This window comes from Nicotiana attenuata, unplaced genomic scaffold (assembly GCF_001879085.1).
Source record: "Nicotiana attenuata strain UT unplaced genomic scaffold, NIATTr2, whole genome shotgun sequence".
Lineage (NCBI taxonomy): Eukaryota > Viridiplantae > Streptophyta > Magnoliopsida > Solanales > Solanaceae > Nicotiana > Nicotiana attenuata.
In genome coordinates, this window is record NW_017670618.1 from 242436 (window position 1) to 257580 (window position 15145).

At 38.1% G+C, this 15145-nt stretch overlaps 1 protein-coding gene across 1 annotated transcript; it reads left to right on the top strand.

Moving 5' to 3' along the window:
* Positions 1–1122: 1122 nt before the first annotated feature.
* On the top strand, positions 1123–3182 carry LOC109241572 (protein DETOXIFICATION 49-like). Its single transcript, XM_019408330.1, has one exon. It carries the CDS (start codon positions 1258–1260, stop codon positions 2845–2847), a length of 1590 nt encoding a protein of 529 aa, XP_019263875.1. The 5' UTR covers positions 1123–1257; the 3' UTR covers positions 2848–3182.
* The last annotated feature ends 11963 nt before the right edge of the window (positions 3183–15145 follow it).

Here is a 15145-nt window from a genome sequence, read left to right on the forward strand (position 1 = left end):
ATGGAAGACCGGTTCCATTTGCTCCAGTGGCAAACGCAAGAATATGAACAAGCAACACTGATTAGTAGTCACAATTCAATTTGTTCATGCGTATTTTAGTATGGGACTCTGGATTTATAAGGCATTAGTTTGTGTCCTAATTTACTGAATTACACCACTTATAGTAGAGTGTGCATTTGCACCACATCCCTCTTTCTTGATTTTTTTTTCAAAAAAAAAAAAAAAAAAAAAAAAAAAAATTAGTATTTGTTATGGTGGTAAGCCCATGATTGTTAAAGAGGGAAAGATAAAAGCGAAAATATCTTTGGTGGGAGTGAAACCGGCACTAAACGATGTAGGATGAAGTTGTATACTAATAAACTATAATGTTTACAATCTCACTCCTTTCTAGTTCATACAATCACATTTCATAAGCTTGGTAATCCTTGTTTCTTTTTTCTTTCTAATAAAGTCTTTAAGTAGCTATGTCTTAATATGGTCACAAATTGTTGATCAATTAGCAGACAAAAAATGAAAAGAATTTAAGGCGAAGATTGAGAGTGTGGGACAAAAAAGGTGATAACGAAGATTCTTTGGTTGGATAGAGTTATAAACAGATGAGTGGAGATGAGTTAGTCTTAATTCTAAGGTGGGACTTTCGGCGAGCCGTGCCGCACCAAAAATATTAAGGCTGGCAAAAACTGGAATTGCTTATCAATTTTGCTTTTTCTTTACCCTACAGGCTATATTTTGGGCCCTTTTAACGGGCCTTTTTTTCCAATGGCCGGTTTTGGGTCCTTCCTTATCTATCTGTCCAAAAAGTTACTTTCTCAATTGTCTCTGCTTATCACTTGTCCATCATCTCTTTGTGTTAATTCTACAAAAAACACACTCGTGTGTTACTCTACTCTAACACTCAAGTGGTCATTATAAGTTTAAAAATACCCCCAACAACTTAAAATTATTCAGTTTAATAGAAAGTTGAACATATGCTAAACAACCTAAAAAAATGTTCAACTCTAAATCTTAGTTGACATAAGAATGGAATTCCACTGTTCTTAAGAGGGAAGGCCGGTTAAATTTCAGAACAAAACAAACCATGTTCAGACAAAAAACTCCCCCTAGAGCTCCTTATATAAACCCCATCAGTTCTTGACCTTTAAAACCCCCCATTAAACAAACTGAAACTTCTCCCTTTCTTTCTTTAACTCTATCTATATCTCTTTTGCTTTCTTTGATTCTTTCCATTTGAGGTACCTATTGCTATTCTTGGAAAGAATGTGCCATTCAAACGAACCATACGGAGAAGCAAATTTCCTCTCCATTAAAGTTGCTCAAGAAGCCGACATGTTTGCCCCTTTGATACCCAAAAGCCCAACAAATCAATATCAAGCCCAGAATTCTGAGGTCCCTAATTACCCCCACAAAACCAACAACAAAATCACTCATCTTTCCCTTGTTTTCAAAGAAGCTCAATCCATTGCTAATATCGCTTTTCCTATGATTCTCACCGGTCTTTTACTCTACTCCCGGTCCATGATCTCTATGCTTTTTCTTGGCCGGCTCGGTGATTTAGCACTAGCCGGCGGTTCTCTTGCTATTGGATTCGCTAACATCACTGGATATTCAATCCTTTCTGGTTTAGCCATGGGTATGGAACCCATTTGTGGACAAGCTTTTGGTGCCCAAAAATTCAATCTTCTTGGGCTAACTTTGCAAAGAACCATTCTTTTACTTTTATTTACTTCATTTCCAATTGCTCTGCTTTGGGTTAATATGAAAACCATTTTACTCTATTGTGGCCAAGATGAAGATATTGCTACAGAAGCACAATCTTATCTTTTCTATGCACTCCCTGATTTATTCGCCCAATCTTTACTTCACCCTTTGCGTATTTATCTTAGAACTCAATCTATAACTCTGCCTTTAACTTTTTGCGCTGTCCTCGCAATTCTTCTGCATATACCCATAAATTTTCTTCTTGTTACTAAACTTAATTTAGGGGTCAAAGGAGTTGCCCTGAGTAGTGTTTGGACTAACTTCAATCTAGTAGTTTCTTTAATTATCTATATTATTATCTCTGGTGTATATAAAAAGACATGGGAAAAGTTGTCAATGGAGATTATCAAAGGATGGAAATCGCTATTAAATTTAGCGATCCCGAGCTGCATTTCGGTTTGTTTGGAATGGTGGTGGTACGAGATAATGATTTTGTTATGTGGGCTATTGATAAACCCGAAAGCTACAGTGGCATCAATGGGCATTTTAATTCAAACAACTTCATTGATATATATATTCCCATCTTCTCTTAGCTTCAGCGTGTCAACAAGAGTGGGAAATGAATTAGGAGCAAGGCGGCCGGATAAAGCTAAGGTTGCTGCCATTGTAGGACTTGCTGGCAGCTTCATTTTGGGCTTTACAGCACTGTTTTTCGCGGTGACAGTGAGGAAAGTTTGGGCCAAGATGTTCACTAATGACAAGGAGATTTTGGCGTTAACATCACTTGTATTACCAATAATTGGGCTTTGTGAACTGGGAAACTGCCCGCAAACAACTGGCTGTGGGGTACTGAGAGGAACAGCGAGGCCTAAAGTTGGAGCAAATATAAATTTAGGTTGCTTTTATCTTGTTGGAATGCCAGTAGCAGTGGGGCTAAGTTTTTATGCAGGCTTTGATTTTGAAGGATTATGGCTTGGATTATTGGCTGCGCAGGCTTCTTGTATGGTGACCATGTTACTTGTTTTGCTCCATACAGATTGGGATTTTGAAGCACAGAGAGCCAAAGAACTAACAGGAACTACTACTGTTAGCAACTTTCTTGATCACAACAAAGAAACTGAAGAAAATAATGAAATTTTTTTATGTTAATGTTTTTTTTTTTTTTTTTTTTTTAAAACCCCTGATTTAATTCCTCCATTAATTATTTTATGTTTAGTAGGAGTAATATATAGATGTATAGAGAGGGGAGGGGGCAGGGGGTGTATTGATAGTGTTTTTTTATTTTATTTTTTTATTGCTTTTTAAAGCTAAGGCTGAAACTGAAGCAGACTCTTTGTTTTGGTAATTTGGGTGATATCCAAAATGGGAATTATCACAGGAAATGACAAAAGATTGTTAGCTGGAAAAACCAACAAGAAGAAAAGGTGCCGTTTGTACTGTAGCTAAAGAAACATAAATGAAGAGTTTCTATCGAATTCGGTTCATTGGCTGAGTGTACTATATATCACATGTTTCCTCTTCTGTTAGTTTTTGTTTTTATTTTCTTACATAGAGCTAGTAACAAATTAAATAAGGTAAAAACAAAAAAAACTTAAGAAGATAATCCAAGATCAGTTATTTGTGTCTCATGGTGTCCTGCATGCATGGGCTAGGATAAGATTTTGTACAAATATGACAGAAAAAATAACAATCCTAGGTGGCCAAAACAACGTCATATGTCAAATGGAACTAAGGAAACAAAACAAAGATGTTTCCAACCAACCATAATATATACTCATAATATCTTAGCTTGTTTAGTACAAGCTATTCCCGTGCTCAAATAAAAGGTAGTAGAACTTACAAAAATTAACACCCATAGGATCCGTACATTTGATAACTACTCACTACTTCAACAAATATTAGTTGACATTTTAAAATTTTAAAATTTGCAATTTGAACAGGAAACAATCAAAATTTTGTTTATATATATAGCGCATCCCCATTGTCAAAGTCAGTGCTCAATAGAGTTGTAAGGTCGCATTTCCAAGTCTCAATAGCCTTGTCATATTTCACCACACGCCATGCCATATAATAGAAAATATAACCACGGAGGTTTCAATTTAAACGAATTGTTCATGTCAGGGTTGAGAAAATTTCACTAGCTATAAAAATGATGCTTTTACATGAATTCTGGTAAAAGTTAAGTGGCTAATTAATCCCCGGATGAGTTTAAGTTTTGTGCACTGACAGTGTATAATATTATTATACCATATATCACGTTTACTTACCTGCAAACATATGCTCTATAATCATACATACCTTAAAAAACAAAGGAGTAATAAGTTAGGTTACACTAATAATAATACAACTGCTTCCCAGATTGTTACATTACTGCGTTTCTTCTCTATATTATTCTGATTTTGCATGTTTGCTTTGAGCTGAGGGTTTATCGGAAATAATCTCGCTACCAGCACAAGGTAGAGGTAATTAGGTTGCGTACTCACAATCAGGGGCGGATTTAGGGGGTGAACCCCCTTCGCCGGAAAATTACACTCTACATATAAGGTAAAATCCGATTTTATCTCTATATATTATATTTTGAATTCCCTTGATATTGTCCAAAAGTATAGCTTAGCGGTCAAGAGGGTTCAAAACCTTTGTTAGTTTGCTGTTTCAATTTCCACTAGCCACAGTTTCTTTTAATTTTCTTTCTTTTTTGAACCCCTTAGCGAAAATTCTGTCTCTGCGACTGTTTATAACCCTTCTCAGATCCCACTTGTAGAATTACACTGAGTTTGTTGTTCTCGTAGTTAATATAGTAATACAACTTAACTCAGAAGGGCTAGATTGAAGTGTTAAAGTTGGTTTTTAGTATTAATGAGATAAGAAGCCGCAATTACTGTTAAAAGGAATATGATTCGAAAAGCATATATACTTTGTTTCTTTTTAGAGGTACAGAGGAGTTTTGTGAATCTCAAAAGATTAACACACATGACACAACAGGGGAGAAGCATTAGGTGAGTGGTGGAAGCAAGTGCAAATATTATGCAACTTGCATTAATATATCAACAATCTAAAGCATATATGCCAATGCTGCTGCAGCTGGTCAACCGCTTAAAGTAAAAGATGATCTTCGATATCCTTTTTCAATACGGAAAATTTATTTGGCCAAACCAAGAATGGCCCAAACGTCCCAAAGGGGGTATAATGGTAATTTCGCACGGCTTTTGAGGGCATAATAGATATTTGCGCATTTTCGTTTTCCATGTATACCCTTTGGCAGATTTTTCGTTTTAAATTAATTTTTTTCAACAATTCTCTCTCACTAATTTAATTGTCTTACCTTCCCAAGATGCATGCTTCATCAATTTCTATAAAGCACATATACATATACTATACTAATTAAACGAAATACACTAAAATTTACATATACTATACCAATTAATCGAAATACACTAAAATATACAGATAATATATTAGAGGAAATACGTTTAAAAATTAGAAAAGATACGTATAAAAATTAAACTACTAAAGTGGTCACTTTCTAACCCTAAACACTTAATATATTTGGCCGAACCTAAAAAGCTTTTCCAGCCCCCTTTTTTCTATCTTTATTTTCTCCTTCTTCATCTCTTATCTTTCTTAGGGTTAGATTAAGGAATGGACCACAGGAAGAGGAATAATGCTTCGAAAGTTTATGTAGTGTTTCGTGGTAAGAGGCCCGGATTGTACAACTCTTGGCATCGGTGTGCTCCTATGGTTATTGGTGTCAAGGGCAGCATCTTCAAGGCCTTCAAAACGTATGATGAAGCCATAGCAGCTTTTAATGAGTTTAGAAATGGATCTCAAGCTGATAATATATCGGCATCGAAGGTGTATGTGGTATTTCGTGGTAAAAAGCCAGGATTATACAACTCTTGGTGTGAGTGTGCTCCCTTGGTTATAGGTTTCAAAGGAAGCATCTTCAAGTCTTACAAATCTTATGATGAAGCAGTAGCAGCATTCAATGAATTCCAAAAAGAAAATGTTTACAGTGAAGAACAATCTTCAAGTTCGTGTGTTGATGAAAGTGCTATGTCATCCGTGTTGTTAGCTGGAATGTTTGTAGAGATGAAAATTTCAAAAAATTGTTCAGTTTGATTATTGTTTATTTTGGTTCAATCTCTGTAGAATAGATGCCAAAGCCTTTGTCTTTTGTACTCCATGTTGGAATGAAATAAGAATATAATTTTTTTTAAAAATATTTTGAAATGAACTGAATGTTTTAATTTGTCTATATTGTTGGAACCTTGTATGTGCCAAAGTGTTATCATTTTGAACTTGTTTTAATCCCTACTACATTGATTAATAAGCACTCAACTATCTTCAAGTACTCATCAACTATCTCCATGAGTTCAGTATGTGCTATATTTTGCATCTTGAAGTACTAAACTATCTTCATAATTATTGACAATACATTTTCCTATTTGTCCAGTGTTGTTGTCATAAGTTGAATGTGCTATATTAATTTGGAAAATAAATTGACCAATTTTAGAGTACTTAATTAATCTTTACAAATGTTATTATTAGTACTTTCATTTCATTAGGCATCAAACGAACAGTTGGAATATTGAAGACAATAGGACTGTTTTGTTAACTTTAATCAAACGATCATTATGCCTCGCTGTTTTTAGAAGGGTTTTCCATACCCTTTTGTTGTATCATCAAACTCTATTCTTGCTAATACAAGACCCCAGGTAATCTGAAAAAAGTTCATAAAAAAATATAAAATATAAAAAAGATTCAAAACATAATAATAATAATAATTTCCTTCATTAATACGACATTGGGTGATAACATCACCAATACATAACTTGAAAAATAAAAACATCAACATAGGGGCCGGGGTAGAAAACTTCATAGACGAACAAACACATAATAAAAAAGAAATGAAATAAATCTTCATAATGCATGGACTACTCAATATGCTGGTTCACTGAAAGAGACTTTGAGGTCTTGAAGGCGGACTCGGTATCACTAGTGATAACAATGATAGAATTGCTCTTAGCTCCACTATGGACGGATGGCGTGGGCATATCGTCAAGCATAGTATAGAGCGAAGTAAGGGGATGCTCTTCCAACATGACACTCTTGAGGTAATTAATGCTACTATCATGAACCACCCTCTCAATCAACTCTGTAACCTCACGCTTCAGCTTGGTGTAATCACGCTTTAGATCTTGGTACAAGATGTTATGACTCACAGGTGAGCCATGCAGCGGTTGTTCAACATGTTTCTTTGTCGGGGTCTTATCCATCATTATGCTTAGTAGTATTTCTAGTTTGATTGTCTTATGCAGGTCTAGCATATTTTCAGAAAAATATATAGGGAGGATTATAATCTCTTTCCACTTCCCGGTAGGAATTAAAATCTCTTTGTAGAGACCCTATGCAACCATTACACTTCCCAATAACAGCCCCTTCCACTCCTCCATGCATCCATTGCACTTCCCAGTAGCCCCTTACACTCCTTCATGCAACCATTACACTTTTCAGTAGTATATTTCACTCCTCTATGTACCATTACACTCCTCCATGACTATACAGATTGTTTTCGTTTTACAGATTGTTTATACAGATTGTTTTCGTTTTATTTTATTTTTTAAAATTCTGCCATATAATGGAAGTGCACTTCATAGGTTTTATCTCATATAGTCTTACCTTAGAAGACTTGATTAATCCATGTAAAGATTGTATAATATGGCCCACGTGAGTATTTTGGTTTAATATAAATATATTTTTTGATTAGGTTTAGGTTTAGGTTTAGGTTTACGTTCTCTTTTGATTTAGGATCGTTTAGGTTTACGTTTAGGTTTAGGTTTTGATTAATGAGCAAATTAATGTCGATTTTAAACTTTTTTTGGAAAAAAGAAAATAATCTTCATAGTCTTGTTCTTGTTTGTAAAATGATAGAAAAAAATTGGTGGACTTCCGCACTGTTTAATGACTTCCCAATTTTAATTGGCTATTTATAAAACATTAGTCTTCTTGAAATAAAAAAAAATATAACAATAATAAATGGAAAAAAACACAAACAATATTATAAAGAACAATCATATGAATCCATTACTACGATCCATTTGAAGTCATTACATATAACTAAAGAGATGAAATTATCAAGCTAAGCATTAGTTAATCCTAGCTCTTCAACAGAGAAGATCACAACCCCTGATGTAGCCTCAACTAGTTCAAAGAGAAGGACATTCCCTTTCTTCAGATTATTGTCGACAACAAATTGTTTCCACCCATTGACGAGTCTTCTACGAACACCACTTTTGAGAGTCACAACCCACTCCTTCCCATTACATCGAAGCATTGTTTTAACCGAAATAGGAGGAAGATAGCCACAGAATCTCTTTGGAATAAACTGCAAGAACATAATGTATTGATAGGGTACAGGGTTCATGCCTAGTTGAGATAATCAACAATTATCAAATCATGAAAATTTAAGAAAAATAAAATTACCAGAAAATCACGCTTAATGTACGATTTGGGCACCTTCATCCGAAACCATGGATAGAATTCTTTTTCAATCCATACGTTAGCATTCATGTTTATGGTATCTATTTTGTTTAGAGAGTTGGAGATGTTGTTCTTGTGTTTAAGAGATATATAAAGAGTAAAAACTTTCAATTTCCCTCCAATTATATTTTTACTTTTCCCTTTGTTTCCCTCCAAAATTTGTATATAACATTTTAGTCAAAAAATGTCTTCTTATTTTCCCTCCTAAAAAAGAAGCTAGAATACATTAGTCCTAAAAGTATCATGATTTCCCTTTTATTATAATTAAGATTGACCAATAAAAATATATATAATTATATATTTACTATTATATAAATAAGGTAATATATATGACCTTAATTAATGAAGTTATATAGACGCCTATTATATAAAAGGTCGAGTTTACTATGAATCATAATGATATAATTAGCTTAGGCTATATGACTACAATCATATTAGTGAATGGACTTATATGGTTGATATAGGCCGATACGTATGACCTTAATAATGAAAATATATAGACGATCAATTATTGTGAATCGCAACGATGTAATTATCATACGTCATACGACTACAACCATATTAGTGTAAGGACTTATATGGTTGCTATAGGCCGATACGTATGACCTTAATATAAACGGCTATTATATAAACGGTCGACATTACTACGAACCAGCAAAAACAAACGTGTCAGAGGATGCGTTTGCGATGAAGGCTTTTTCCCGTTTTCTCTTCGGGGCAAAGCGTTAGACTGGTTGAAGGTACAAATCATTCTATCACCACATGGGATTGATTGGCGGACAATATATTGCCTAAGTTTTTTCTGCCAAGTCATATGGTTGCTCTTCGAGAACGAGATTCAGCTTTAAGCCAAATGCCAACGGAGCCATTTGCATAGAGCTGGAGCGATTAATAGACTAATGGTTAAGGAGTCCTAAACACGACATGACTGAGGCGATGATCAGCAGACTTTCTATAGTGGCAATCAACACCAGAATTCAGTCTGCATTGTGAACCAATTGGGCGGTGGAACTTTATGAATTTCTACCAAGAGGCATGTGAACGTACTTTGATGAAATGTTGACAACCTTACTTCGGCATGGCAAAGCGAGCGAATGTACCGCGAGGTGACCCCACGGTCATCCATTTGCAACAAGGAGTCTGAGTGACCATGGCCAAGCTATTGCCGAACTTACAACAACAAATGAATCAGTTGGCGAAGGCACAATTTGCAACAAGTAACAAAATCCGCGCTAAGTCATATGCAATGGAGAATGTTTTCAATGCTAAAAGGAGGCAAAAGAGGGCAACAACAAACCTTAAGTAATGGTGAGCAGTTTGACCAACAACAATGATGGTGGTTGGTTATTCGAACGAGTGTTTTGATGATGCAAAGTGATGAATGCCAAAGATGTCAATAACTACCAAGGAAATAGAGGAAATCAAGGGAATCAACAAATGGCGCCCCCAAGGCAATTGGGGCAATCAACAGGAGCGGCAAAATTGAATAATAATAATCAACAACAAGGTGGTAACAAATTGGAACAATAACAATCAGAACAATAAATTGGGGTAATCAAAAGTAATAACCAAGGCAGATTGGAACAGACAAACAATAGCAAATCAAGGAGGATGGAACAATGGTGGTAGGGGCAAGGCTTTCAAAGGCCCCCCATGTTCCAACAACCAAACAATCCAACCCCCTTTTCAGTCACAGGGCCTAGTTATTCCTGAAGTGATAATGGACGGATAGAGATGATGTTCGAGCCAGATGATGAAAAGAACCAAGATTTGACGGCCACAATTGGCTTCGCATAACACGTCTATCCGGAAACCTAGAGGTGCAAATAGGACAAATCTCTCAAAGCTTTTAAATACCGACCAATATACGCTCAAGTGATACGGTAGTGAACGCCAAATGGGGGTAACAATCAATGTGAAGGCGGTTACAACTAGGAGTGGAAAAGGCGGTGATGTGCATGCCTCGGTTGAGAATCAAGTTGTGGAAATGATGAAATTGAGTTGCATGATGAGATGCACCTTTGAATGTTGACAATGTGGTTGAACAATAGTGAAAATGATGTGCGGGATTGATATTGATGGATAGGCGGGTAGAGACTCAAGATACCGTGAACCCGTCTAAGGGAACACATTTATTGATATACCCGAGCCGGCGTGCCCAAGGCCAAGGCCACCCTTGCCTAGACCACCTCCACCATATCCTCAAAGCGGTTAGAAAAAGCAAAAGAACGATATCAGTTCAGAAATTCATAGACATGAATGAAAGAGCCCTCAACATCAATGTTCCTTTAGTGGAGGCATCTTGAAAAATGCCTGGGTACGCAATTTATGAAGGATTTAGTCCACCAAGAAGCGTTCTATAGAGTGTGAAACAATAAAGATGAACGCACCAAGTTAGTGCGATTGTGGGCATTCTATGTGCCGCGAAACTAGAAGACCCTGGAGCTTTCAAACATTCCTTGCACTATCGGGAGTGCGGACTTTGCTAAAGGCCCTATGGTGACTTGGGGGATAAGCATTAATCTGATGCGTATTTCAGTCTTCACAGACTTTTGGGAATTTGGGCAACCTAGGCCAACCTCAATGAGACTTCAAATGCGGACCGGTCCCGTATGAAGAGGCCTTTTAGTATAATCGACGATGTGCTTGTCCGGGTGGACAAATTTATATTGCCGACCGACTTTGTCAATATTGGATTTCGAAGTGCCTATTATTCTTGGAAGACCTTTCCTAGCTACGGGGAAGCATTGGTATTGATATGGACAGCAAGGGGGAGTTAACCATTCCGTGTGGGTGATGAGAAGTGTATTTCATGTGTGCAAGTCAATGAGGCAACCCCAATAGTACGGAGTGTGTTCATTTCTGGACATTGTTCACGCGGTGATAGTGCAATGAACAGCAAGTGCTTTGATTAATGTTGAAAATCCTCTTGAAGCCGTGCTTCTTAACATGGATTGCCAATGAATGATGCCGGAGATGTGGGAGTGCATGAATGCATTGCATGGAATGGGGTTCATATTCATATGAGCTAGGAAACTATCTTTTGGATCTTGAAAATCGCAAAAAACCCGCCAACCAGCATCAATTGAGGAGCCCACCGGTGTTGGAGTTTGAAACCAATTCCTCCACACCTCAGGTTGATTTCTTGGGGCTCTAATCTAAACTCTTCCAGTTATCCTTTCCTTTATTGCTTACTAACTGCAGTTGAGGCCAACTTGTGGAGGTCCTTCAAAAGTGAAAAAGGGCAATAGGATGGACTTTGGCAGACATCAGGGGAATAAGCCCCGCCAATTTTGCCTGCAATAAGATCATCTTGGAGGAGGATGCACTTGCCATCTCTTGAAACATCAAAAGGAGACTCAACGAGGTGATGAAGAAGTTAGTAAAGAAAGAGTTATCAAGTGGCTTGAACGCCGGTGTGGTTTTACCCCGATCTCGGATAGTTCATGGACCTCTCCGATCCAATGTGTGCCAAAGAAGGGTGAATGAGCGGTAGTGAACCAATGCCCAACAATGAGTTGAATTCCTATCGGCAGTTAACGGGTTGGAGAGTGTGTATGGACTATAGAAAGCCGATAAGGTGGACAAGAAAAGATCAATTTCCCACTACCATTCTTGGACCAAATGCCTTGATCGTCTTGCCGGGCCCAGGCCCTTTTATTGTTTTTCTAGATGGCTACTCGGGGTATATCAATATTCTCATTGCCCCGGAGGATCAGAGAAGACAACCCTTTACATGTCCTTATGGCACGTTCGCTTTCTCCGTAGAATGCATTCGGACTATGTTGCCCCAGCGACCTTCCCAAAGATGTATGATGGCAATTTTCACCCGACATGGTGGAGGATATTTGGAGGTAATTCATGGACGACTTCAGCGTGGTGGGGATTCATTTGAAAGAATGTTTTGGTGAACTTCTTGGTAGGGTTTTTGGTCAAGATGTGAAGAAACCAACCTTGTGCTTACTGGGAGAAATGTCACTTTAATGGTGCAAGAGGGAAAATTGTATAGGTCACACAATCTCAGGCAAAGGAATTGAAGTTGAATAAGGCAAAAATAGAGGTTATCTCAAGGCTCCTCCCCTACTTCTGTCAAGGGCCTGAGGAGTTTTCTTGTTCATGCCGGGTTCTACCGCCGATTCATTAAAATTTTTCCAAAAATTTGTGAACCGCTTGCAAATTATTAGAGAAGGATTGTCAAGTTTATCTTTGATGAGTAAGTGCATGGAGTCTTTTGAGCTATTGAAACACAAGTTACAACAAAACTCTATAAATCAACCGCACTAATTGGGATTTGCCTTTTTGAACTTATGTGGCGATGCCGAGTGATGTAGCGGTTGGGTGCGGTGCTAGGCCAAAGGATCAACAAAAATGTTCCATCCTGTTGTATTATGCTAGCAAGACGATGAATGAGGCCCAGAGAAACTACACAGTGGAAGAAAAGAGCTATTGGAATTGTTTGTTCGCGATGGAGAAATTTCGACCTTACCTTATGGGAGCAAAGGTGATCATAACACAACGACCATGCAGCCCTTCGGTATTTGGATGATCTAAGTAAGGATTTCGAAAGCAAGATTTGCATGAGTTGGGTGCTACTCCCTTCAGGAATTTGATTTAGAGATTATGGATAGAAAGGGAAAGCGAAGAATTTCAAGTTGCAGACATTTGTCCCGATAGAGGAAGATGGGAGACCAAGTGATGGTATTTGGTTTAATGTAGTTTCCCTGAACGAGGCAGTTCTTTCTTTCCGTTTCTATGTGTGAATGCCATGGTTCGCGGACATCGCCAACTTCAATTGTGACTGTAACGTTCCCGTGTGAGCTCTCTTTCCAACCAAAAGGAAGAAACTTCAACCGGGATATGTTTGGATTTCTATTGGGATGATCCGTATTTGTTTAGAATTTGCACGGATGGAAGTGATAAGAAGATGTGTAACGGAAAAGTGAACAAATGAGCATATTGGAGGCTTGTCAACTTCTTTCCTATGGTGGCCATCACGGGGGGGGTGAGGACAGCTCAAAAGGTTTTGAAGTTTGCAGCTTCCTATGGCCACGCTGTCAAAGGATGCCTAGTGAATTGGTGAAGAGAATGTGATGCATGTCAAAGAGCCGCGGTATTTCCAGAAGGATGAGATGCCCCTCAATACAATTCTGAGTGGATATTTTTTTTAATGTTGGGGCATCAATTTCATGGGTCCGTTGTGAGCTCCTGTGGAATACTTACATTTCTCGTGGCGGGGAATGGTCTCAAAGTGGGTGAAGCCGTGGGCTCTACCAACAATGAAGCCCCGAAGTGTGTAGCATTTTGAAAAAGAGTATTTTTTACGAGGTTTGGTAACTCCCGGGCCATTATTAGTGATGGGGGGGTCCCATTTTTGCAACAAGGCTTTTCCCGACTCTTGCTTGCTAAGTATAGAGTTAACCACAAAAGTGACCACCCCCTATCATCACAAGGCTAGCGGACAAGTGGAAGTCTCAAATCGGGAGATAAAGAGTATTTATTGTCCAAAATGGGTGAATGCTATAGGACCGATTGGTCGAAGAAATTGGATGATGCTTCTTTGAGCTTTATCGGACGGCTTACAAAGAACTCCAATTGGTAATGTCTCTGTATCGGTTGGTGGTTTGGTAAGCTTGTCATCTTCCGGTGGACTACTTGAGCACAAAGGCTTATGTGGGCATTAAACGGAAGCTTTGAACTTGGAAATGGGATGTTTGCAGCCAATCTCCGAGTGGAGCAATTGAATGAGCTTGAATGAGTTTAGATTTTCATGCCTTACTCCATGCTGCGTCTTTGTACAAGGACAGGAAATGAAGTACCTTCACAGACAAATATGCTCCGGGGAAAGGAATTCAAGGTTGGTGGATATGGTTCTTCTTTTTCAAAACTCCCGGTTGAGGTTATTTTCCGGGCAAACTTCAAGTCTAAAAGGAGTGGCCCTTTGAAAGTGGTATTTGTGACTCCCTTTGGTGCTCTTGATCTCAAAAACAAAAATGGTGAGGTATTCCGGGTTAATGGGCATCGTGTGAAGCATTACTTGGGGAAAGATTGATGTAGCCGTGGTGGGCAACTCCTTCATTTGAAATGATGAGATGGTAAACATGCGTCGTGCCCGCGACGTAAAATCAGACCGCTTCTTGGGATGCAAACCCATGTCTTTTTCTATTTCGTTGATTTTCTTTATAGACTAGGATTTTTTGAGCTAATGGTTTTGTGAAGATGTTGCAGGGATAATGTAACCAGTGCAGAACAAAAATGTCAGGTCTCTGAAGTTTGCCACGCGGCCGCGCTACAAAACAGTGCGGTCCGCGTAGGCTGGTCCAATGGGGCATTAAGTATCTGAAGTTTCCAGAGCGGCCGCGGAGCCACTTTTGTGCGGTCCGCGCTGGGAAAATCTCAAATGTCATGCCCTGAAGTTTCCCAACGTGGCCCGCGTAACAAAACAGTGCGGTCCGTCGTGGGACTCATCTCAATGGTGAAGGAATGAAATCCAGCACGGTCCGCGTACCATATTTTGCGCCGGCTGCGCTGGTAGGTGGGTGATGGGTCCCACAGTTTTCCTATTAATAGAGACCCTAGGCTTCATTTTACCCTTTACGAGCACTTTGACTTCCTGGGGCTAAAATTTTTACTATTACTGACCTTTCTTCAAAATAGTTGAATCTTCATAACACCTGGTAACATTCCTTGCTAATTTCATTCATAGTTTTTTAATTTTTAATTATTGTGCTTGCTTCCAGTAGTGTAACTTCTTTATTTCTTCTCAATTTTTCTTAGGTTTTAATGATTTAGCTTAGCTTTTTTTGTATTAATCTTGAAACATGGGCCAATGAACTTCAAAATAATGAGAATTGAGTAGGGACAACTAGGACCTCAAAACTTGATGAAAAATGGACCCAAAATGTAAACC

Excerpts from the sequence above, each read along its gene's own strand:
- LOC109241572 (XM_019408330.1), top strand. The coding sequence starts at position 1,258 with ATGTGCCATTCAAACGAACCATACGGAGAAGCAAATTTCCTCTCCATT.